Source organism: Lynx rufus, unplaced genomic scaffold (assembly GCF_022079265.1).
Source record: "Lynx rufus isolate CCGP_SWC_20201006 ecotype Redwood Valley unplaced genomic scaffold, mLynRuf1.p SCAF_12, whole genome shotgun sequence".
NCBI lineage: Eukaryota > Metazoa > Chordata > Mammalia > Carnivora > Felidae > Lynx > Lynx rufus.
In genome coordinates, this window is record NW_025814826.1 from 18,077,485 (window position 1) to 18,101,630 (window position 24,146).

At 37.6% G+C, this 24,146-nt stretch overlaps 1 protein-coding gene across 1 annotated transcript in view; it reads left to right on the forward strand.

Moving 5' to 3' along the window:
• Positions 1 to 24,146, forward strand: part of MTFR1 (mitochondrial fission regulator 1) — a 62,921-nt gene that overhangs the window by 30,362 nt on the left and 8,413 nt on the right. Inside the window, exon 4 of the mRNA XM_047073987.1 lies at positions 8,953 to 9,068. Coding sequence (XP_046929943.1) covers positions 8,953 to 9,068 — 116 coding nt within the window. The remainder of the gene's footprint in view (positions 1 to 8,952; positions 9,069 to 24,146) is intronic.

Consider the following 24,146-nt stretch of genomic DNA (forward strand, 5'->3'; position numbering starts at 1 on the left):
AACTACATCTATCAGAAATGTAAAAATGTGGAATTTTAAAAACCATGCAATTTAGAGTAATAAAGTTGAAAATGCATTTTTGCTATTTTTCTGGCTCATTTGAGGATTTGGTAGGGAATATATTTGGACTGTCTAGGAGCCCAGCATGAGTAAATTCTATAGAAAGTCTGGAACTGAGGACCACAGTTGGACCCCGGGAGAGTAGACACCATTTTAGGGCCATATTCAGGAGACAAAAATTGAAATGGATTAAACTTGAGAATAGGGCATTCCTGGGTCAATTCAGAAGCAGGAGTTAGGTAGTCAAAACCAGTCCCTCTGACGTTCTGGGTGATTTCAGTCTTTTGGAAGATTTGTCTGAAACTTAGCAATGTATATTCTTTACTTCCTATATTCCTGTTGACTTTGAGTTCCATTTCTTTTCTACCGCCCACACTCATAGGTAACACCTCGACTCTGTAACCCTCAAAACAATTTTACCTCTGAAACCTTAAAGTTCAGTATAGTTCCTTCCAGATCATACCATCTTTTCACTGTTACCAGCTGACCCATATATTTGTAGACAAGTAATGATAGGCAAGATGGGTGCATTACTTTTTGTCGTGAGGGTTAGACAAGATAATCCTTGTAAAGCTCTGAATATAATAACTGGTACATAATTAGGGCACAGAAAAAGCGTGCTAGTGGTGGTGATTTTATTATTATTATTGCCACCTGACAGTTGAATAGCAAATTAACTTGCTTGCTATTCAAATAATTCACCTCCTGATTTTATAAATTAGACTTACAGAGTCACAAATCAGAACAGAGACCAGCACATTTATTTATACCTTAATCCAGTTAATGGGCACAATAAATTTTGGGCTGGGAATAAAATATGGTAATAAATGTAAAAAGCAAAGCGTTGCTTTGCTTTGTTACTTGAAGGAGACTTGCCTGTAACCCCATAGCCTTTCCCAGTCCTTCGTTTTGTGAGTGCTAGACATGAGTTGGCTACTTTAGACTCAAAACAAGATCTCTAGACCCTTCATAATTTAGTTATTTTAAATTAAGCTTTTTATATATTTTTTGATATTTATTTTTGAGAGAGAGAGTGTGCGCACAAGTGGGGGAGGGGCAGAGAGAGAGAGAGAGAGAGAGAGAGAGAGAGAGGTAGACACACAATCTGAAGCAAGCTCCAGGCTCTGAGCCATCAGTGCAGAGTCCGATGAAGGTCTCAAACTCACGAATGAATGAGATCATGACCTGAGCCAAAGTCAGACGCTTAACCCCAGCTGAGCCACCCAGGTGCCCGTCATTGTAATTTTGATTTTCATTTCCCTGGTGATGAGTGATATTGAGCATCTTTGCATGTGTCTATTGGCCATCTGTATATCTTCTTTGGAGAAATGTCTGTTTATATCTTCTGCCCACTTAAAAAAAAATTTTTTTTTAACATTTATTCATTTTTTGATAGTGTGAGTGGGGGAGGGGCAGAGAGAGAGGGAGACACAGAATCCAAAGCAAGCTCCAGGCTCTGAACCGACAGCACAGAGCCCGATGCAGGGCTTGAACTCACGGACTGTGAGATCATGACCTGAGCTGAAGTCGGACACTTAACTGACTAAGCCACCCAGGCGCCCATCTTCTGCCCATTTTTAATTAGATTATTTGTTTTTTGGTTACTGAGTTGTATCAGCTCTTTACATATTTTGATTGCCCTTTATTGGATATGTCATTTGCAAATCTTCTCCCATTCAGTGGGTTGCCTTTTAGTTTTGTTTGTTTCTTTTTGCTATGCAGAATCTTTTTATTTTATTCTGGTAGACCCTTCACATTTACTTTTAATTGAAGAAAAATAAACTTTCCTTGGCCTTTTTATACCTTTCAGATATGTACATTTCAACCTTGAGTCACAATTACACACTTCTGGCCATAAGCATTTTGTATATTTGGATATTATAGCCCCCTTGGGGGTAGGAACCCAGATTAAGACAAAGAGAGAGTAGGTTGTTTTTTTGTTTTGTTTTTTTTTTCCTCCTAGTACTTATTCCAGCTTCATGAAACCGAAAGAAAATTCAGATCATGGAGGAACTGGAGAAAGCAGTGAACTCTGGAAGATTGGGAGGAATGGGGTGCAGAGGTTATAACTTGCAGTGGTTCTCGATACTTTTTGCATATTTAAATCACCAGGAGCTTTCAAAATATTCATTCTCCGGCCCCATCTTGCAAAGTAGTTTTGTATGCCCACCTTCCCTGCAAAAACACAGAGCTTTTGAAGAATATAGGTCCTACTCAAATCTCACTAAATCAGAATTTCATACATTTGTGGGTTTTTTTTGTTTTGTTTTATGAGGAGCTTCTTATGCAGCTGAGGTTGAAAACTTCAGGCACATATTGTATTTTAGCATTTTGCTAGGGAAAATTTCCCTTAAAGCAGTAACAGAATTATCTATTGACAGTTACAAAAGTAATCGTTAACACAAGTACTTTGGGGGTGCATTTTTATAAATTTTAAATTGAATGAGTTAAACGTGGAACCAAAAGCTTATTGGGGTGGTAAATATTACATATGAAAAAACCTTAAGGCAAAAAAAATTAAAGGTAATCTTGAGTACTACCAGAAAAAGTGGGGTGGGCCACTTGGCAGTGGGTATAGAAGTTGGACTTTCAGCTTTTGTAACTGACAGACTTCTGGGTAATTTAACTTGGACCACCTTTTTTCCTTGTGGAAACCCTGCCCACTCCTGTTTTCTGGGGTTGCTAGGAGTTGTTGGAACTGTAGAGGTAATGTTCTGTAAACAAACAAATAATGAATGGAATTCTACTAAAGTTCACACCCCGTGACGAAATCTGGAAGTAAAATAGCCACTTGTCACAGCCCATCTTTATTTAGCAAATAAACTTGAAATCTACATTATTCTAGGGGCTGTTGATCAATGGTGGACCAAAAAGACATGATCTCTGTCCTTATTGGGATTTGATTCAGTGGGAGAGATATTTAACAAGTAAATATTCTAATAGACATATAGTTTATACTAAATGCTGTGAAGGAAAACATAGTATAGCATGGGGCAGGATAATAATTGGTGGTTTGTCTGGAAGGCGCCTTTGGAGGAATGACAGGTAAAGATTAGAAAGAACCAGCTCTTCACAGTTGGGGTAAGGGGTGGAGTTGGTGGAAGAGAGAATATGTGCATAGATTCTGGAACAGGCAAGACAGAAGTTATAGTTTGAGGAGCCGAGAGAAGGCTGGTGGGACTTCATGTGGTCTGGTGGTCTTTGGTGTCTGAGCCATGTGAAGGTAAGTGCCTGGATTAATACTAAAACTAACTGTTAAACTTAACACATTTTTGTTCAGTTACTCTTCAGTATTCTGGAATATGCTAGCATGTGATGTCATACTCTATGTGATGTTAAAACTTCTTGGTAATTTTCGCTCTCAAATGGCCATTAAGAACGAGATGCAGATACAGTATTATGTTTGATAAATTTGGTAGTGTGGCACTGTAATTTGAAGTGTAACTCTAAACAATGAACGATTGTGATGTTTTATTCATTCTCAGTAATTGATTTCTTAGTTTCTCCAGGGGATCCTGTTACTTACCTTCTTAGGTTATTTTGAGAGAGAGACACATTTCTCTCCCTTTGTCTCTCTGATGTCTTTCCTGTCCCTGTTCCCTCCTCACCTTCTCTTCCTACCCTACCTCAATTTAGGTGCATGAATAGAAAGCTTTAATAAATGCTTGATTTTTAAAAAGTGACATTCTACTCAGAAACATGAGTGGCTGAGTCTTGGCCAGAATATTGGATTTAGTGTTCTTTACACAGGTATATTGTGTGGCCTGTTGGTGTCACTGTATGTGACTATATTAAAATATACAAATTTTGCTTCCAGTTTTTCTATCTATGGCAAGAATTAGTAGAAAAAGAATTAAATCTGTTAGTAAAAGTGTAGAGAAATTTTTTTAAAAAAGTTAAAGATTATTATTTTGCTGTGCTGCTTTTAATGCATGTTTTGCATTGGAATATAAACAAATGGTGGAAAATAGACTGAGTCTATTTACTATTATACCCTTTTTGGCAAGAAACCGAGAGAATCCTGGTTCCTAGTACCAGTGTATTTATTTTATGAAAAGTCACATTTGGACAAAATTAGCTCTTCTAATATTTTATTCTAAGTGTTTCAATTTTTATACAAGCTGTGTATTTTTCTTTCATGCATTTTATTAAATCATTTGTCTTGGTATAGTTGGTATAGTTTTACATTATCAGAATATTTAAAATTATCTAAAGTTACTGTAGTAAAATTTTTGAAATATAATTGAATTTGGGTAATTTAAGTTGTACCAGATGTTGAATTAAACTTAAGATCAGTAAAAATAATAATGCTGCTACTGAATTTTTGCTCTGAATGAAATACTTTTCATACTTTCTGGAAGGAATTTGGATACTTACAAATCAATAAATACTAATTTTAATTTAAAATTTTATAATGCCCTTGATTTTGGAAAAAAAAATTTTCTATTCTTTCTTCACTGTGTGTTTTGTTTTGTTTTTTTTTCCTCTGTCACAATGATAGCTATGATAGGACAGGACCTTGCTGGAACTTTCAGTAAGTTGGCTTTGTCTTTTTCAAACTTCCCATTGGTCATCCATGCATGTCAGTAGTGCCATCTAAATTGTACTTCCAACAGTTCCATGCCATCAGCCCCCTTGCCTGCACTGATGTTACCTTAACTGGTACTTAATTAAGTGAATTGTCTTTACTATTCCATTCTTTTTTATTTAAAAATTTTTAAAGTATCTATTTATTTTTGGGAGACAGAGTGCAAGCTGGGGAGGGGCAGAGAGAGGAGAGAGAGATACAGAATCTGAAGCAGGGTCCAGGCTCCGAGCTGTCATCACAGAGCTCGACACGGGGCTCGAACCCAGGAAGCGCAGGATCATGACCTGAGCTGAAGTCGGACGCTTAACTGACTGAGCCAACCAGGCGCCCCTCCTATTCCATTCTTGTTACTCAGTGCGCATTTCAGCAACAACTTTATTTATTTTTTTTAACGTTTATTTATTTTTGAGACAGAGCATGAACAGGAGAGGGGCAGAGAGAGAGGGAGACACAGAATCTGAAACAGGCTCCAGGCTCTGAGCGGTCAGCTCAGAGCCTGACATGGGGCTCGAACTCACGGACCGTGAGATCATGACCTGAGCCGACGTCGGACGCTTAACCAACCGAGCCTCCCAGGCACCCCTCAGCAACAACTTTAAATCTTTAAAATAAGATTAGTGTTACTGTATTTTCAGTTTTATTTTGTGTTTTGGAGGAGTTTGGTTTCCCCAGGGACTTTGTTAGCCTTTTTTTTTGTTTCTTTTTTAATGGCATAAATCACTGTTATGTAGATATGTGACTTAAATATTAAGATGACTGTTCTGTGGGGCAGGATGTCCATTAGTAATGATACAGATATGATCAATTCTGGAATTGGTTCTTGACAGTATCAGTATTTTCATCTCATTGAACATGTGTTATATAGACAGGGTATTATTTTGGTGATTACCTAGAATAATTTCTTAGTAAGATTGTAAACTAAGTCAATGGAAAATTTTTGTTTTTTTAAGTTTATGCAGTAAGCAACATTTCATGTTTAATATGTTGAAGGTACTACAGATGTAAAATTTAGATACATTGTTTGATCTTTACATTATAAAATACTCTGAAAAGCTGTCAAAAATGGGTTGATTTATGTTTTTAAATATTTGTTTTTAGAAAAGTATCATTTTTCTCCTTTTATAAACAAAAATACCTAGGAAGAAAACTAATTTTTGTAACTTTTGTGGGAAAGTAAGAAGTCTTGAAGTCAAAACTTCATTTTACTTGTCTTAAATATACGTCACTTCCAACAAACTAGTAACTATTGAAATAAAATTTTATTTACTATCATTTTAAAAAATTAATTAGTTTAAGAGCATGAGCAAGGGAGAGGGGCAGAGAGAGAGAGAGAGAGAGAGAGAGAGAGAGAATATGAATGAATCCCAAGCAGGCTCCATGCCTGACATGGGGCTCGATCTCACGAGCATGAGATGATCATGACCTGAGCTAAAATCAAGAGTCATACACTTAACCGACTGAGCCACCCAGGTGCCCCTACAATTTTATTTTCTAAAATAGTTATAAACAGACTGATCTTCATGAACTAGCATCTTCATCATTCAGGTTTTACTTTTATGATCTTTCACTTGTACAGAATAGCCCATTAAATACTGTGTTCCTTCTAGGAGTTTCCACAGGGCTTGGAGACCTTTTTGTTTAAGTATCTCCATGTAATCTACTTGGAATCTCCCTAATACAATGTTATAGGAATGTTAATACATGATTCTGTTTTCTTTTGTCTTTTCTTTTTTTTTAAATTTATTTTTGAGCAAGCACAAGTTGGGGAGGGTCAGAGAGAGGATCTGAAGCAGGCTTTGCACTGACAGGCTAACAGTAGTGAGCCCAATGTGGGGCTCAAACTCACGTGAACTGCGAGATCATGACCTGAGCTGAACGAAGTTGGACTCTCAACCTACTGAGTTACCTGGGCACCCCCATCATTCTCTTTTCAATAGTGGATAGGAATAATATTGCCAGATTTCTCTGGCTCTTAAGATCAGATGTGATGCCCATTTGAGTTATGTTAATTTAAGTTGTATGAGATACCCATTGACTGAATATCTGTGTGTTTATTGACTTATTTGGATAAATACCTAAAATGTAATGGGGGAGAAGTATAAAAATTCCTTTCGATTTTTCTTTGATCGTATCCCTTGGTAATGTACTTCCTAAAGTGTTTACTTTTCTTCTCTTATGGCCAGTTATTCAAGTACATGCTTTAAAACATTTGTATTAAAAAAATTTTTTTTGTTGTTTATTTGTGAGAGAGACAGAGCATGAGCGAGGCAGGGGCAGAGAGGGAGGGAGACACAGAATCCAGACAGGCTCCAGAGCTGTCAGCACAGAGCCCAATGTGGGGCTTGAACCCACGAACCATGAGATCATGATCTGAGCTGAAGTCAGATGTTTAATCTACTGAACAACCCAGGTGCCCCTAAAACATTTGTATTTTGAAAGGCTTTTCATCTTAATTTCATTATTAGTTTTTGTTTATTTTTTGTTCTTGCCTGGGATTAGATTCTTAAATATTTACTCCTTTAATACAACTGTTTTCCCTCTTGACTGTACCTTTGTCCTGCCCAAAAGCTGTAATTTAAGGCATTTCAAATACTTGATATTCTTAGTGTGTTATTAAAATGTCAGTTTTCTAATGCTGCTTTATTAAGTTGATAATGTTAGGTAATTATGGTACCAGAATGGGTGCACATACGAGTAGCCAGTGTGTTCAATTAAAATTTTATTCATAATATTAAAGATATTTAACTGTTTCAGTATTATGTGTTTGCGTGGTATATTTTACCATTGAGGAAGAAGCATTATTTAAATGTAGCTTCAAAAGCCTGATCTGGCAACGATAGTATTGAGAAGGTTCAAACAAAGCATGAGTTACAGCACAACTTTTCTGATAAATATGTCAATAAGTACATCTCTTTGGCCTTTTTAACTTTTTTCTTCATTTAAAAAGTCTGCATTTTCTTTTTTATTTAAACCTCAGTGTTACTTTTAGGAAGTATTAATCTGATAACTTTATTTTAAAATCATTAGTCATTGGTCATCTGTCTCTGAGGCATTACACTTATAACAACACTTTAATTTAATTATCTTTCCATCTACTTTCCAAGGTAAATTTCAGAACTTGCATGCTTTTTCTTTGTATTTCAGAATATTCTGTCATTTACGTGGTTAAACTTTAGAAAATTCTATTTGTTTTGTTCTTTAATATAGTTAATACTTTAAAAATCATGATTTAAAACAATGTATTTTCAGGGGCACCTGGGTGGCTCAGTTGGTTAAGTGTCTGACTTCAGCTCATGTCATGATCTCATAGGTCATGAGTTCGAGCCCTGCGTCGGGCTTTGTGCTGACAGCCCAGAGCCTGGAGCCTGCTTCGGACTCTGTGTCTCTCTCTCTCTGCCCCTCCCTTGCTCGTGCTCTGTCTCTCTCTCAGAAATAAGTAAACATTAAAAAAAAATCTTTAAAAATGTTATTTTCAGCACTTTAACAGCATCCCTATATACGAATCCATTTAAAAATATTCCCAAATTAAGAGACTGTTAAAAACTGAGAACAAACTGAGGGTTGATGGGGGGTGGGTGATGGGTATTGAGGAGGGCACCTTTTAGGATGAGCACTGGGTGTTGTATGGAAACCAATATGTCAATAAATTTCATATATATAAAAAAAAAATATTCCCAAATTTAGCACATGTATTGCTTGCTTGTTCTTATTATTATACTTTTTTTGACTAAATCTCTTCAGAAAAATTGATTTTTTTAATGCTTAAATACTAAAAATTTTCATAATATTTTAGGATGAACACAGGTATTTGTTGGCTTTTTTTTTTTTTTTAAGACTTTTGTTTTTAGTTCATTTATTTTGAAAGAGAGAATGCACACACAAGCTGGGAGGGGCATAGAGGGAGAGAGAGGGAATCCCAAACAAGTTCCACACTGTCAACACAGAGCCCCATGCTGGGCTCGAACCCACGAACTGTGAGATCATGACCCGAGCCGGAATCACAAGTCGGATGCTTAACCCACTGAGCCACCCGTGTACCCCTGTTGACTTGTTTTTAAAGCCAATCTCATTTGACCTGTAAAATAAAAATTGAATAAAGTTAAGTTATAATTCAGAGATTGTCATAAACCTATTAGGCAACGATACAACATAACTGATGTTCTCTTTTGTGGGGACCTTCAATGGAGATGTTAGAAACTGTCCATGTGTTTGTAACACCAGAGCTGATGATTTTCCTTTGGGTGATTAAAAAGTTTTATTCTAACATTTTGGTGACAAACACCTTTCCTGTTTATAACTTATAGCTTACCAGCCCTACAACAGAATGGAGCCCTAGCCATCCAGGAGAGGATGCAGTGGTGTCTTTTGCTGATGTTGGATGGGTAGCCAATGAAGAAGAAGAGTGTTCAACAAGACGAAGGTTAGTCTGGAAGGCTCTCAGGGCTGAGATGCAGTATTTATGATTTTAAAGGGTGATACATTTGCAATATTTTCTTTTAGTAGCCTAATTTGATTTCTAGTCACTAACCCAGTTATTTTTCACAAGTAGTCTTCTTTTCTGTTTATTTTAAACACTCAGTATTATAAAGTTCCTAGAGACCTATAACTGTGTCTTAAGTGCTTATGAGTTATAGAATTGCCTGCCCTTCAGAACCTTAATATGAAACCAGAAGCAACTATCATAAATATGTTTAGATAAGTAATTAAAATGATATTATTGGGGCAGAGGAATCAGTGTGGGTCACATTAGGGACTTTGTGTAATCACTGGAGAATGCTTCCTAAAAGTTGTGTCAAGATGAGTGTGATTCAGAGGACATAATGTGTAAGAGTTAGAGAGGTACTTTCATTTATTTCAAAGAGCCTGAATAAATTATTGACTACACTTTCAGTCTAATAAACAAGTCATGCAGCATATGTAACTCTTCATTCTTTTTTTTTTTTTAATTTTTTTAGTGTTTATTTATTCTTGAGATCGAGAGAGAGAGAGCGAGTGAGCATGAGCAGGGGAGGGGCAGAGTGAGAGAGGGATGCAGAATCTGAAGCAGGCTCCAGGCTCCGAGCTGTCAGCACAGAGCCTGACGTGGGGCTCGAACCCACAAGCTGACGTTAAACCGACTGAGCCACCCAGGCGCCCCAACTCTTCATTCTTATTAGGCCTCAGAAATACAGAGGTAAACTAAGACACTGCTTTCTAGGAATATTTGGTGTGCTAGAGGAGATTAAAAAGGAAATCAATGATGTTGATATTATAAAGTTTACTAAGTAAATCCAGAAGGCCACTGTGGGATGAGAGAGGTTTGGCAAGGCTTCTCAGAGAAGAGAATGCTGGAGCAAGGACAACCAGCAGAGGTAGGAGAATTTCATGGAAGGGGAATAAACTAATTATCAGTGTCAAATACTTAGAGGCTAGGTAAATCAAAAAACTAGCAAGTTTCAATTTTGTTTTGTAGTTGGAAGATTATCATTGACTTTAGCAAGAGTAATTTCATTTGAGTGGTATTAGCTGCATAAAATAAGAATCAAGTAATCCAAGAAACAGTAATCTATTTCCATTGCTTTTGGCAAATTCATTGCTTATGGATGATTTGAATGACAAGTAGAAGTGAGGACATGGTGGTAAATGAACACAGACCATATACTGCAGATTAGCAGGTTTAGAGCTTTTAAAGATGTTCATTTTATTTTTTAATTGAACTTTTTATTTTGAGATAATAGATTATTACATACAGTTGTATGAAATAATACAGAAACATTTCCTGTACTCTGTACCCCATTTTCTCCAATGGTAACATCTTGCAAAACTGGTATAATATTAAAACCAGTATGTTGACACTGCTAAAAGTCAAGGTACAGAACATTTCTCTATCGCAGTTATCCCTCATGTGGCTACACCCACTTCCCTTCCCTCTCCAGTCTCTCCTTAATCAGTTGCAGGCACTTAGGTTTTCTCCATTTTCACAATTTTGTCATTTCAAGAATGTTATACAAATTGAATCATACAGTATGTAACCTTTTGGGACAGGCTTTTTTCGCCAAGCATAATTCTCTAGTGATTTGTCCAGATTGTTGTATATACCTGTAGTTTTTTTCATTTTTAGAGCTGAGGTAGTATTCCTTGGTATGGATGGACCATTGTGTTTAACCATGCACCAATTGATGGAACATCTGGATTGATTCCAGTTTTTGGCTGTTACGAATAAAGTTGCTACAAACATTTGTGTACCGAAGTTTGAATGAGCATAAGTTTTTATTTCTCTGGGGTAAATGCCCATGAGTGCAGTTGCTGGGTCATCTCAGTCATGAAATAGTTGCGTGTTTATGTTTTATGAAACTGGCAAGCCATTTTCCAGAGTGGCTATACTATTTGTCAATCCCAGTAGTAATGTATAGCTTATCTAGCTGTATCTTTGCCAGTATTTAGTGTCATCATTCTTTTTTCTTTTCTTACCATTCTAGTAGTTGTGTGGTGATATTGTGGTTTTTAATTTGTATTTCCTTAATGGCTAATGATGTTGAACATCTTTTCAAGAGTTTATTTGCCATCTTTTTTTTTAAACTATTTTTTAAAATTGTTTTTTAAGTTTACTTATTTTGAGAAAGGCAGAGTGTGTGAGCAGGGAGGGGCAGAGAGAGAGGATGAGAGAGAATCAGGCTCTGTGCTGTGCTGTCAGGGCAGAGCCTGATGTGGGACTTGAATTCACAAACTGTGAGACCATGACCTGAATTGATATCAAGAGTCAGATGCTCAGCCTACTGAGCCACCCAGACGCCCCTTATTTGCTGTCTTTTGGATAAAGTGTTTCTTCATGTCCAATTTTCTAATTGGAGATATTTTCAAGAGTTCTTTATGTATTTTAGATTGGAGTCCTTGTCAGATAAGTAGTAATAAGTAGTATGTAAATCTTTCCTCCCACATATAATGGGACAAGTGAAAGCTTGTCTTTTCATTTAAGTCTTTCAGAAAGCAAAAGTTTTTAATTCTGATGAAATCCAATTTATCAATTTTTTTCTTTTATGGATTGCTTTTGCTGTCAGTGTAGGAACCCTGGACTTAGTGTTATAGCCTGCAGATTTTTGTATTCTATTTTTAAACCTGTCCTTTGTTAATTATTACATGAACCAAAAGAACCACGAAAGGTAGTGGGAAATTTTCCCTCCCGGACACCATCTTCTTTACAGCACAGACCATTACACAGTATAAAGAGAAAACTACCATAAATGATAGTTATTTCCTGTGGAGAGTTACTTTCTTTTTGAGTTCAGATTGCAAGTTAGGTTAAGACAAATGAAGAAAAACCCAGAATGTTAGCTTATTGAGAGAAACAATAATCTATTTTCATTGCTTTTGGCAAATCTTAAGCGAGGTCTGAATTAAGAAAGCATTATTTGAAAAAAATTATAAAGATGGTAAATGGGTGTTTCCATAGCTTTTTTTTTTTTTTTTGTCTGGAATCCTTGTTGGTTAAAGACAGAAACTACTTCATTTCTACAAAGGAATGCTATGAACTTTTAAGACATGTGCTATCACATTTTTTGTGAACTATCAAAGTCAAAAAGGACATTATCATGAAAGAAAAATAAAGACAACCAAAGAACTTTAAAGGCATTTAGCTACTTTGCTGTTCTCTATTAGTGTTTTTATATGTTCAGTGATATAAAGGAAGCAGAAGCACGGAGCCTGGGGTGAAACAAGAAAACAAGAGGCACATTATAGTAAGAAGGTGAAGAGATAAAGATCCCACTGTCATCGAGAACCTTACATTGCTTAATTTCAATTTAAGGGGTCACTTAAATGCATGGCATTATGGAAAATAAATGATATGTTATGGTTCATCTGAACTTGTCAGTTGGCCCCAAGCTGCAATAATCACCTTCTCAATGTCAGATCATTTACTCCTCAAAGAATCCTGAAATAGCCATTCTCTCCCCATGAATTTCCCCAGGAATTGGCAGCAATCCAGGATTGTTCTTTCTGTCCTTGTGCTGCTCCTTTCAGTGTTCCCTATCCAGTGAGTATGACAGCATGTATCCGAAAGCTTTGATATTTTTCTGATTCTTCATTTGTTCTCGTGCCATATCTGTATGTCCCTGTCTTATAATGGAAGAAATCCTCATTGACTTGCATTATGGCTTGAACTTGGGCCATCTTGCATGATTTCTTTCATTATCTCAGTGTTATTGGAGGAGACTCTGTGTGGAGGAGAACATTGGTAGATCCTGTTCGATTTCTCGATGTTGTTGGGACATGTTTTTTAAAAAAATTTTATAGTTCTGTTTTACATTTAAGTCTGTGATCCTTTGTCTAGTTTTGGTGTCAAGGTAATACTAGCTTCATAAAATGAATTGGACAGTGCCTCTCTTCTGTGTTCTGAAGAGATTATATAGAACTGGTGTTAATTGTTTTATAAATATTTTATAGTTTTCTCCAGTGAAACCATCTGGGCTTGGAGATTTCTTTTTGTTGTGTCTTAAATTTGTGAATTCAGTTTCTTTAATAAAGTTGTAGGACTTTTATCAGTTTCATGTTGGGTGAGATGTAGTAGTTTGTGCTTCTCATGGAATTGGTCCATTTCATCTAAGTGGTCAAATTTATGTGTGTAGCATTGTTTGTAGTATTTGTAGTAGTTTATAAGGCTGTAGTGATACCCGTTTCATTTCCTAATATTAGTAATTTGTGTCTTCTCTTTTTTTAAGACTTGTCAATTTTACTAATCTTTTCAAAGAACCAACACTCTTTTCGTTGATTTTTCTGTTTTCAATTTTTCTGTTTGATTGGTTTCTCCTCCTATTGTTTTCTTCTATTTGCTTTGAGCTCATTTTGCTCATATTTTTCTAAGCTTTAAAGTAGGAGCTTACATTATTAATTTTAGACTTTTCCTTTTTTTCTAATATGGTACTCCTCCCCTCTTGCCTGCAGTTTGTCTTTCCATGATTTCGTTTACCTACAGTCAACTGCAGTAAGAAGCAAATGATCCTCCTTCTGACATATCGTCAGAAGGTCAGTACTAATTCTTACAGTGCCTACGTCATTCACCTCACTTCATCTCATCATGTAGGTATTTTGTCACAAGGATGAGTATGGTACAGTAAGACATTTTGAGAGAGATCACATTCACATAACTTTTATTACAGTAGATTGTTAGAATTGTTCTATTTTATTGTTAATCTCTTGCTGTGCTTAATTTATAACTTAAACTTTATTGTCAATATGTAGGTGTAGGCAGGAACACAGTATATATAGTGTTCAGTATTATCCAAAGTTTCAGGCATCCACTGGAGGTCTTGGCACGTATTCCTCCGTGGATAAGGGGAGACTACTGTTTTTGTTTGTTTGTTTATTTGAAAGGGAGATTACTGTAAAACCATTTTTAGTGCTATAAATTGCCCTCTCAACACTGCTTTAGCTGTACCCTACATGTTTCAATATATTGTATTTTTTAAAAATCCAGCTCACTATATTTTTTTATTTCCCTTGAGGTATCTTCTTTGATCTGTGGATTATTTAGAAGTTTGTTCAGTTTCCAAATATTTGGAAATTTTGCTGTTATCTTTGCATTATTGAGTTCTAGTTTGATTCTGTTATGGTCAGAGAACAGATGTTATATATGCTTCTTTTAAACTTGTTGAGTGGGGCGCCTGGGTGGCTCAGTCGGTTAAGCGTCCGACTTCGGCTCAGGTCATGAGCTCGCAGTCCGTGAGTTCAAGCCCCGCATCGGGCTCTGTGCTGACAGCTCAGAGCCTGGAGCCTGTTTCAGATTCTGTGTCTCCCTCTCTCTGACCATCCCCCGTTCATGCTCTGTCTCTCTCTGTCTCAAAAATAAATGTTAAAAAAAAAATTTAAACTTGTTATTTTTTTTTTTTTTTCAACGTTTATTTATTTTTGGGACAGAGAGAGACAGAGCATGAATGGGGGAGGGGCAGAGAGAGAGGGAGACACAGAATCGGAAACAGGCTCCAGGCTCTGAGCCATCAGCCCAGAGCCTGACGCGGGGCTCGAACTCACGGACCGCGAGATCGTGACCTGGCTGAAGTCGGACGCTTAACCGACTGCGCCACCCAGGCGCCCCTAAACTTGTTATTTTAATGGTCCTTGATATGGACCATTTTGATTTATTTTCTGTGGTTATTTGAAAAAAAGGTGTATCCTATAAATGTCGAAGAGGTTCCATTGTTGAATTTTTCTCCATCCTTTCTGATTGTCTATTCTAACAGTTGTTCAAAAGGGGGTGTTGAGATCTCCAGCTATACTTGTGGATTTGTGTATTTCTATTTGGTGCATACACATTTAGAATTGCTATGTCTGTTTTAACACACTCTGCCAATTGGTCTTTTACTTGGTGCATATAAAGCATTTACATTTATGTAGTTATTGATATGTTAGAGTTCAAATCTAATTTTTTTTCCCCTCTGTTCTCTGTTTTCTTTTTTCTGCTTTACCGTGGATGACTTAAACATTTTTTTTGGATTTCCTTTTTGATTTATCTGTGTTTTTCAGTGTCTTTCTTTGTGAAGTTCTTTTGGTGGTTGACCTAGGTATTACATTATATATACATAGCTTACCACATTCTACTGGTGTTGTCATTTTACCAGTTGAACTTCTTTATGTCCCAATACCCTCCCTGTTTATAATTTTCTTAAAAACCTTCTTTACAGACATTTGGAATCACATCAGTATGATATTTCCTTCAAACATAATTTAGAAACAGGATGAGAGAATAAGTCTATTTACCCACATTTTTGCTGTGTTTTTCTTTCTGCTTGATGCAGTTTCTCTTTTTATTGCTTTCTTTCCATTTGGAGAACTCCTTCAGCTATTATTTCAGTATAGGTGTGCTTGCTGTAAGTTTTTTGTTTTTTGTTTTATTTGAGAATTCTTGATTTCCCCAGTTTTGAGGGAAATATATATATTTGCTAGACATGAGGTTATGAGTTCATAGTTTTTATTTATTTATTTATTTTATTTTATTTTTTAAAGTTTATTTACTTATTTTGAGAGAGAGTGAGAATCCGAAGCAGCCACCACACTGACAGCATGGAGCCAACGTGGGGCCCCAACTCATGAACCGTGAGATCACAAACTGAGCCAAAACCAAGAGTCAGACACTTAACCGACTAAGCTACCCAGGCCCCCCGTTAGTTCTATTCTTTTAACACTCAAACAGTGTGCCATTTCTTCAGGCCTCCATGGTTTCAGATGAGAAATCCTCTATCATTCAATGAGTTTTTCCCCTATAGGTAGGGTATCCTTTGTCTGTAGCTACTTTAAAAATTTCTTCTTTGCCTTTGGTTTTCAGAAGTCTGAGCCAGGTGTTTCTTGGCATGGATTTCTTTGGGTTTATCCTGTTTGGAGTTCACTCAGTTTCTTTGAATCTTCAGGTTTATGTCTTTGTTATTATTTCTATAACTGTTTTCTTTAAGTAACTTGTCTGCCATTATTTCTTTAAGTACTTTTCAATGTGGCCCTCTTTCTCCTCTCCTTCTGGGACCCTGATAGCACAAGTATGAGATCTTTTATAGTCATACAGGTTATTGAGACTGTTGACTTTTTTTTTCCTAGTCTGTTTGCTTTTTGTTTTTCAGATTGAATAATTTCTGTTGTTCTGTCTCCAAAGACAGAACATTCTCCATTCTTGGTTTGATCCTATGTACTGTGTTTTTCAGTTATTTTACTTTTTAGTTCTAAAATTTTCATTTGGGATTCTCCTTTATATTTTCTGTTTCTTTGCTGAGACTATTTTTTTCATTTGTTTCAAGAGTGCTGGTAATTGTTCCCTGAAGCCTTCTGACCATAGCCTCTTTAAAATATGTCAGATAATTTTTAACATCTATTGTCTTTGTGCATTCAGTTCATCTTCTTTCAGGTTCTTGGTATGAGGAGGGATTTTTGACTAAAACTTAGATACTTTTGGTATAGAAGACTCTGGATCTAAACCTTTTCTTTTAGATGTTTTCCACTAATAGCACTCTGGCAGGAGAAGAGTGGATGCCACCTTTTTCTGCCAGGTGGGAGCAGAAATCCAGGTTTCTCATTCAGCCTCCGTTCACTCCTCAGGGTACTGATGTGAGCTCCAGCTTCCCACAAGGCCTCTTGTGACATTATCCCAGCAGGTAGGTGTGAGTGCCTCATTACTGCTGGATGGGGTGTAATTTGAGGCTCCCCACATTGTCCCCACTATACCACAAGGAGTGAGGTACCCTTGTTAAGTCCCTTCTCCCTGCCTTCTTTGACAGCATCCTGCAGAGTGTGAGGCATCTCTTTACAGCCTAATGAGGATGGGAGTTAGTCTTTGCTGCATGGTGTAAGTGGGGCCACAGTGCTTTCTGTGGTATTTGGCTGGAGTAGAGTAGTTATTTTACATAAGTTCTCTATCTTGGGAACCTACCCTTTTCTTGGTCCTTTTTGGCTGGGAGAGCTGACTTTTGTTGGGGCTTTTTCCCCCCGCCCTGCATTCGTTGACATTTCTGAGTTTTACCCATTAACTCCAGCAACCAGTCTGAGATAATGAAGCAAAAGAAAAACAGGAAACTCACTCCTATGTCGTTCTTTTGGATCCCAAAGTTCTAGCCATTCTGTCTTGTCCCCACCTTTCAGAGTCCTATTTGTTTTATGTATGTCTAGGGTTTTTAGTTTTAGTTAAGAGGAAGAGTAGGGAAAACTAGTCTGTCCCATCTTCCTGGAAAGAGAAGCCTCTAAAGGACTTTTAACACAAATGCCATGTTTGCAGAGGATATGACATGAGGTAGTTATAAGGGGGATTGTCATGATACTAAATGAATTGACATAATGGATCTGAATAATGGATTTGGTTTGCATTGTTGAAAATAATTGCCTAAAGGGTCTGTGAAAGAGTGTCTGGAAGTACTTTAGGTAAAGATAATCTGAATTGAACAAAGTGAAAGGAAACGGGAAACCCAGTTGAATTTGAGTGGTGCTCTAGAAGGAGGAAGTTGATAGGCAGTGAAGTGCCCCCATAGTTTCAGGGTTAATGATATGCACCACATGATTAGAAAAATTTGGCAGACTTTCTTTTGCAGTATGGTGCCATATTGCTCTTTACGTTGATTTTGACAAATTATAGATGTGCATAAATGTAGATGGTTGGGAAGGGTATTCTCAGTGTTATTTTCCTATGGCCAGTATCCTGATAAACAGGCCGATGCATCTAAATCTCATCATCTTCCCAGCTCATCATACAAGGGAGTTTTGAGAAAGCCCTCTCATTTTCACATACCAGATACAGTGTATTGTCAGACTGATGAGATATTACCATGTATTTTAAAGAGGGCAGAGTAGAAGAATGAGAGTTGATGCAATTTTGCTTTATTTTGAATTACTGAATACTAGTACCCTCACCTGGCAGTTTGAGGTTTTTTTGTTTTTTAATCTGTCATCCTTTTTTTTTTTTTTTTAAAGTTTGTTTGTTTTTGAGAGAGAGAGAGCACGAGCAGGGGAGGGGCAGAGAGAGAGAGGGAGACGTGGAATCTCAAGCAGGCTCCAGGCTCTGGGATCTGGGCTGTTAGCACAGAGCCCGACGGTGGGCTCAAACTCATGAACAGTGAGATCATGAGCTGAGCTGAAGTTGGACGCTTAACCGACTGAGCCACCCAGGTACCCCTTGATCTGTCACTTTGATAGTAATTGCATTTTTATGGGAATTTTTTGCAGTGTAGACTTACAACTTAAAACTATAACTTCTGGGGTGTCTGGTTGGCTCAGTCTGTAGAGCATGTGACTCTTGGTCTCGGGGTTGTGAGTTAGAGCCCCACATTGGGCACAGAGATGCCTTAATAAAAATAATTTGAAAAACGATAACTTGAATCTTTTTTTAAGATTTTATTTATTTTATTTATTTTTAAATTTTTTAAGTATTTATTTTTAAGAGAAAGATAGAGACAGTGCTGACAGGGCAGAGCCTAATGCAAGACTCGAACTCATGAACCATGAGATTGTCACCTGAGTCGAAACCAAGAGCCAGACACTTAACTAACTGAGCCACACAGGTGCCCCATTAAGATTTTATTTTAAATTTTTATTATTTTTTGAAAGAGAGCATGTACGTGTGAGTGGGGGAGGTGCTGGAGGGAGATAGAATCCCAAGAAGGCTCCATGACTCCGGGCTCAGTCCCACAACCATGATGACCATGACCTGAGCCAAAATCAAGAGTCAGACGCTTAAATGACTGAGCCATCCAGGTGCTCCTAATTGTATCTTATTCTTAATTCTGAGTGCCCCATACCTATCAAAATGAGTATGTATTAAATACAAATTTATAGGTTCATAGGACTTGAAAGTATTTCAGGTAGCCCTTTTTCTTAGACCAGAATGTCTCTAATCTAATGACTAAGATGAATGTGTTTATAAAAAATCTATGATCTAAGGATACCTAAGTAAGACTGAGGTTGACTAAATTCATCCAGTTTAATTTTTCAAAGTTGAATATAAGTGTATAATGGAATGTTCTATTTAGGGAGTGTTGGGGAGGAACCCTGACTTCTTAGAGGACAGTGAGTGAGTAATAAGATTCCAAAGGAGAATCAACACACAACACTTTGGCTTGTCACAGCTCCACAGATGTGAGGGTCGACCAGGAAGCTCAGTGGATTAGAGCAAGACCATTTCCTACTCATGGCGCAGAAAGCAGGTGTTATTCATTCCCATTTTATTTATTTATTTTTTTTTTAAATTTTTTAACGTTTATTTATTTTTGAGATAGGGAGAGACAGAGCATGAACGGGGGGAGGGTCAGAGAGAGAGGGAGACACAGAATCGGAAACAGGCTCCAGGCTCTGAGCAGTCAGCACAGAGCCCGACGCGGAGCTCGAACTCCCGGACTGCGAGATCATGACCTGAGCCGAAGTCGGACGCTTAACCAACTGAGCCACCCAGGCGCCCCTATTCATTCCCATTTTAATCATAATACACTTTTTTTAGTATTTATTTTTGAGAGAGAGGGAGAGCACACGTGCATGCAAGAGCATGGGGGAGGGCCAGAGAGGGCGACATAGAATCCAAAGTAGGCTCCAGGCTCAGAGTTGTCAGCACAGAGCCCAGTGCAGCTCTCGAACCCGCAGCATGAGATCATGACCTGAGCTGAAGTTGGACGCTTAACTGATGGAGCCACCCAGGCCGCCCCTATTATCATTTTAATCTTAATTATTTGACACTAGACATTAACCCAATAATGTATATCAATAAAACAGTGCAGTCCGTACTGCATAAATACATGGATATGATGTCATTCTCATTAAATCTCACTTTTAGGAAGATCCAGCTTTTAAAATGACAAAACAAGAACCGAGCTTAGAACAGCTAATGAAATGAATCCTACCGGTCTTCTGGGTCTGTAGCCTTACAAAAGTCCCACCTTACTCCCCACTATAAATCCTTCCATGGATTACTTCCCTGTATCAAAGTAATTTCCCGAGTCCAGTTGTCTTTATCCAACTACTTGCTCACTTTGAAAAGACTTAGGTTTTGGGGCGCCTGAGTGGCTCAGTTGGTTGAGATCTGACTTTGGTTCAGGTCGTGATCTCACACTTGTGAGTTCGAGCCCCGCGTTGTACTCTGTGCTGACAGCTCAGAGCCTGGAGCCTGCTTTCGATTCTGTGTCCCTCTCACTCTGCCCTCTCCCTCTCGCACTTTGTCTCCCTCTTTCTCTCTCTCTCTCTCACTTTGTCTTCCTCTCTGTCTCTCTCTCAAAATAAATAAACATAAAAAATTAAAAAAAAAAAAAAGACTTAGGTTTCTACCCAACTTCGTGTTTTCAGGGAACTAAATTGCCGCCTTTTTCCCTCTCTGGATCCTATTGACAATAGAGTATATTTAAAAAAGTTGTTTTTAATGTTTATTTTTGAGAGAGACAGAGCGCAAGTGGGGGAGGGGCAAAAAGAGCGGGAGACACAGAATCAAGAGCAGGCTCCAGGCCCTGGGCTGACAGCACAGAGCCCACATGGGGCTCGAGCCCACAAACTGTGAGATCATGACTTGAACTGAAGTTGGACACTTAACTGACTGAGCCAGGTGCTCCAACAATAGAGTGTATTTTTAAACCTTTCTAGGCTATTTTCTGAACTCAAATGGTGAGGGAGAGTTAGTAAAAATCATCTTGGGAATACCATCTTTCATACAGCATTGAGCTGATTTAAAATGATCTCAAATTTTGAGCTTTTACTGTGTGATCAGGAGAAAAAGGACCTCAGAGGTGCATTATATTTAATTTAGAATTTTCTTTGAAATGGTCAGTGGAGCTTAAAAAGCCCTTCATATTCATCTAAGTTGTACTCCAAAAGTGGCTGCCCTTGATAATATCATTGGGATAAGAAAAAGAGAAAATTCTTGTGCATTGCCACTCTGAACAGGAGCCTGTTCCTTTTTGCCATAAGGCATTTTGGAGCCCACATCAAACGAAAACGGTAGAAATCTGACCTGTAAAAGTTGGGATGCAGAAAATGGTTTTTAAGAGACAATCCTGATTTGTCTGTCTTTTGCTCTTGGGGCATCGATATTTGATGCTTCTTTTGTTTTTGTTTCTTAAAAGTATCTCAGAATTATACATACAGATTTTATAAGGGATTATTTCTCTTTGGATTCATTCTGCCTCTACATTCTAGCTCTTAATAGCCCTCTGAATAAGGCAAAACATAGTGGTTCTGAGAATGATTTGTTGAATGTCTTATAGAACATGTCTGTGGGAGGGGCACCTGGGTGGCTCAGTCGGTTAAGCATCCGACTTCAGCTCAGGTCATGATCTCACAGCTTGTGGGTTCGAGCCCCGTGTCAGGCTCTGTGCTGATGGCTCAGAACCTGGAGCCTGCTTTGGATTCTGTGTCTCCCTCTCTCTCTGCCCCTTCCCTGCTTATGCTCTCTCTCTCTCTCAAAAATAAACATTAAAAAAAATTTTAAAAGAACATGTCTGTGGGAAAAGGCTGTAATTTTAAAGGAAGGGACATGTCTGAGAATTTCATAAAATGTAAATCTTTTCCACACACAAGAATATTACAGAGAACTTTTTGTTTTTGTTTTTGATTCTTAAGTTCCTATAAATGTCCAATCTTTCTGTGTCTTTGAGAAGACATGATGACTTCAGGATTACTTTCCTTTTTCAGCTTCTAAAAATCCACATTTAAATTTCCACATTTCCTATAATTACTTTGTTTGAACTTTGTGAATACTGTTAACAGTATTTCACATAAGGAAATGCAGAATCTAGATCATCAAATTTATAAAAATAGAACAGACATAAAATATAGATTATCTGACGCTGTTATTTTTAAATCATTTTGCTAAAGGCCTAGACTTTTTTTTCTCTTATTCTGGCACACTGATTTTCAAGATTAATAGTAATGAGGGCTTTGTCCTTAATTTTCAGTAGATGGAAAATCGAAATGGAAAAATTCATCTCTAGGAGTTATGGGTAGATGTAATAATAACTTAATTCTTTTTTTTTTAATGTTGTGGTTGCTGTTCAACATTCATTCTCTCTTACAATTCATTTTGGCAGGAAGATATTTTAAAGAAAGTAAGCTGTTCAGGGGCGCCTGGGTGGCGCAGTCGGTTGGCGTCCGACTTCAGCCAGGTCACGATCTCGCGGTCCGTGAGTTCGAGCCCCGCGTCAGGCTCTGGGCTGACGGCTCAGAGCCTGGAGCCTGCTTCCGATTCTGTGTCTCCCTCTCTCTCTGCCCCTCCCCCGTTCATGCTCTGTCTCTCTGTGTCCCCAAAAAATAAATAAACGTTGAAAAAAAAAAATTTTAAAGAAAGTAAGCTGTTCAAAAGTGACTTGTAGTTGATAAATTGATCTCTTAATCCAAATTGCCATATTATCTTGTTCTAATTCTGGATATTGAAGAGTAAATGTTCATGGGGTTTGAACTTTGGCTTACTTGAATAACATTTTAAGACAAACTTAGAATAATACTTGTGGATCCTGAGATGTATGGGAGAATTTGAGGTGGGAATATATTCTCTCTCTCTTTTTTTTATCTGCCAAGATTTTTTTTTTAAATATAATTTAATGTCAAATTAGCTAACATACAATGTGTAACAAGTGTGCTCTTGGTTTTTGGGGTAGATTCCCGTGGAGGAATACATTCTCTACTAAAGTGACCTAGCCTGGCTGGCTCAGTCAGAAGAGCATGTGACTCTTATTCTCAGGGTCATGAATTTGAGCCCCAGGATGGGTGTAGAGATTACTTAAATAAAACTTAAAAAAAAAAAAAATTCAAAGACACTAGTTCTTCTTCTCTCTTTTTTTTAATGTTTATTTTTGAGAGAGAGCGAGCGAGCGAGCACACAAGCAGGGGGAAGGGCAGAGAGAGAATCTGAAGCAGGCTCCAAACTATCAGTGCAGAGCCTGACATGGGGCTCGATCTTAACGAACTATGAGATCATGACCTGAGCCAAAACCATGAGTCTGATGCTTAACCAGGTGAACCACCTAGGCACCCCACCACTAGTTCTTGAATAACAGTATTATAATGTCTTTTTTTTTTATTAGTAGCACTGAATATTCTGGTATCCAAAATTTTACTTTATTTGCTGTTATTGTATCAACTTCCTGAAATGTTTGCACTCATACATAATAGGAAAACAAACCATTGCCCTTACTTCCACCCCCAGATATGAACATACTCATTCTTTTAGGTTCATTTTATTAAAGCAAAGCTGAACTTTGATAGAAAATGGAAGATATGGGGATAGAGATGAGTCCACAGGCTCTGTGTTTCTTCTCCTCTCTTCTCAATTCCACTCCAGTTGTCACCCGTTAGATGCCCCTCCCTTGATGCCCATCCCATGGCAGTGGCTTTCTTCCTGTCCTGAGACACTGCTTCTGGTCACTCTCTTCCTTTAAACTCAGTCTGTTACTACTACTCTTCGATCTTTCTATACTCTTGTTTTGAACAAGTGTGATACTCGACTTCTACACTTGAGATTTCTTTTATTTAAAAAAAAAATTTTTTTTTAAGCATTTATTTATTTTTGAGAGAGCCAGACAGAAAGCAGATGGGGGAGGGGCAGAGAGAGAGGGAGACACAGAATCCGAAGCAGGCTCCAGGCTCTGAGCTGTCAGCACAGAGCCAGACATGGGCTCAAACCCATGAACCCTCAGATCATGACCTGAGCCAAAGTCAGATGCTTAACTGACTGGGCCACCCAAGTGCCCCTACATTTGAGATTTCTGTATTTTGTCCAAATCTCTTCCAAGGACTAGAATTCTGTCAGTACCACTCTCTTACCTATCAGCAGTCCCTAGTTCTTTCAAGGAGTAGTTTTTTAAAAATTCATTATCGTGTTCTTTTTTTATTAAAAACATAAAAAGTTATCAGGAATATAGTTGAGGAAACATATTAAGTTAAATAAGAATCCTGGACATTATACTGGTATTAAATATAATTCCTCCATGTAAATGTTCCCCCCAAAAACTTCATTCACTGGATTAATTTCTGTCTACTTGAAACTCTATTTATTGTATGGAGCTGTTTAACAAAATTATTTGAC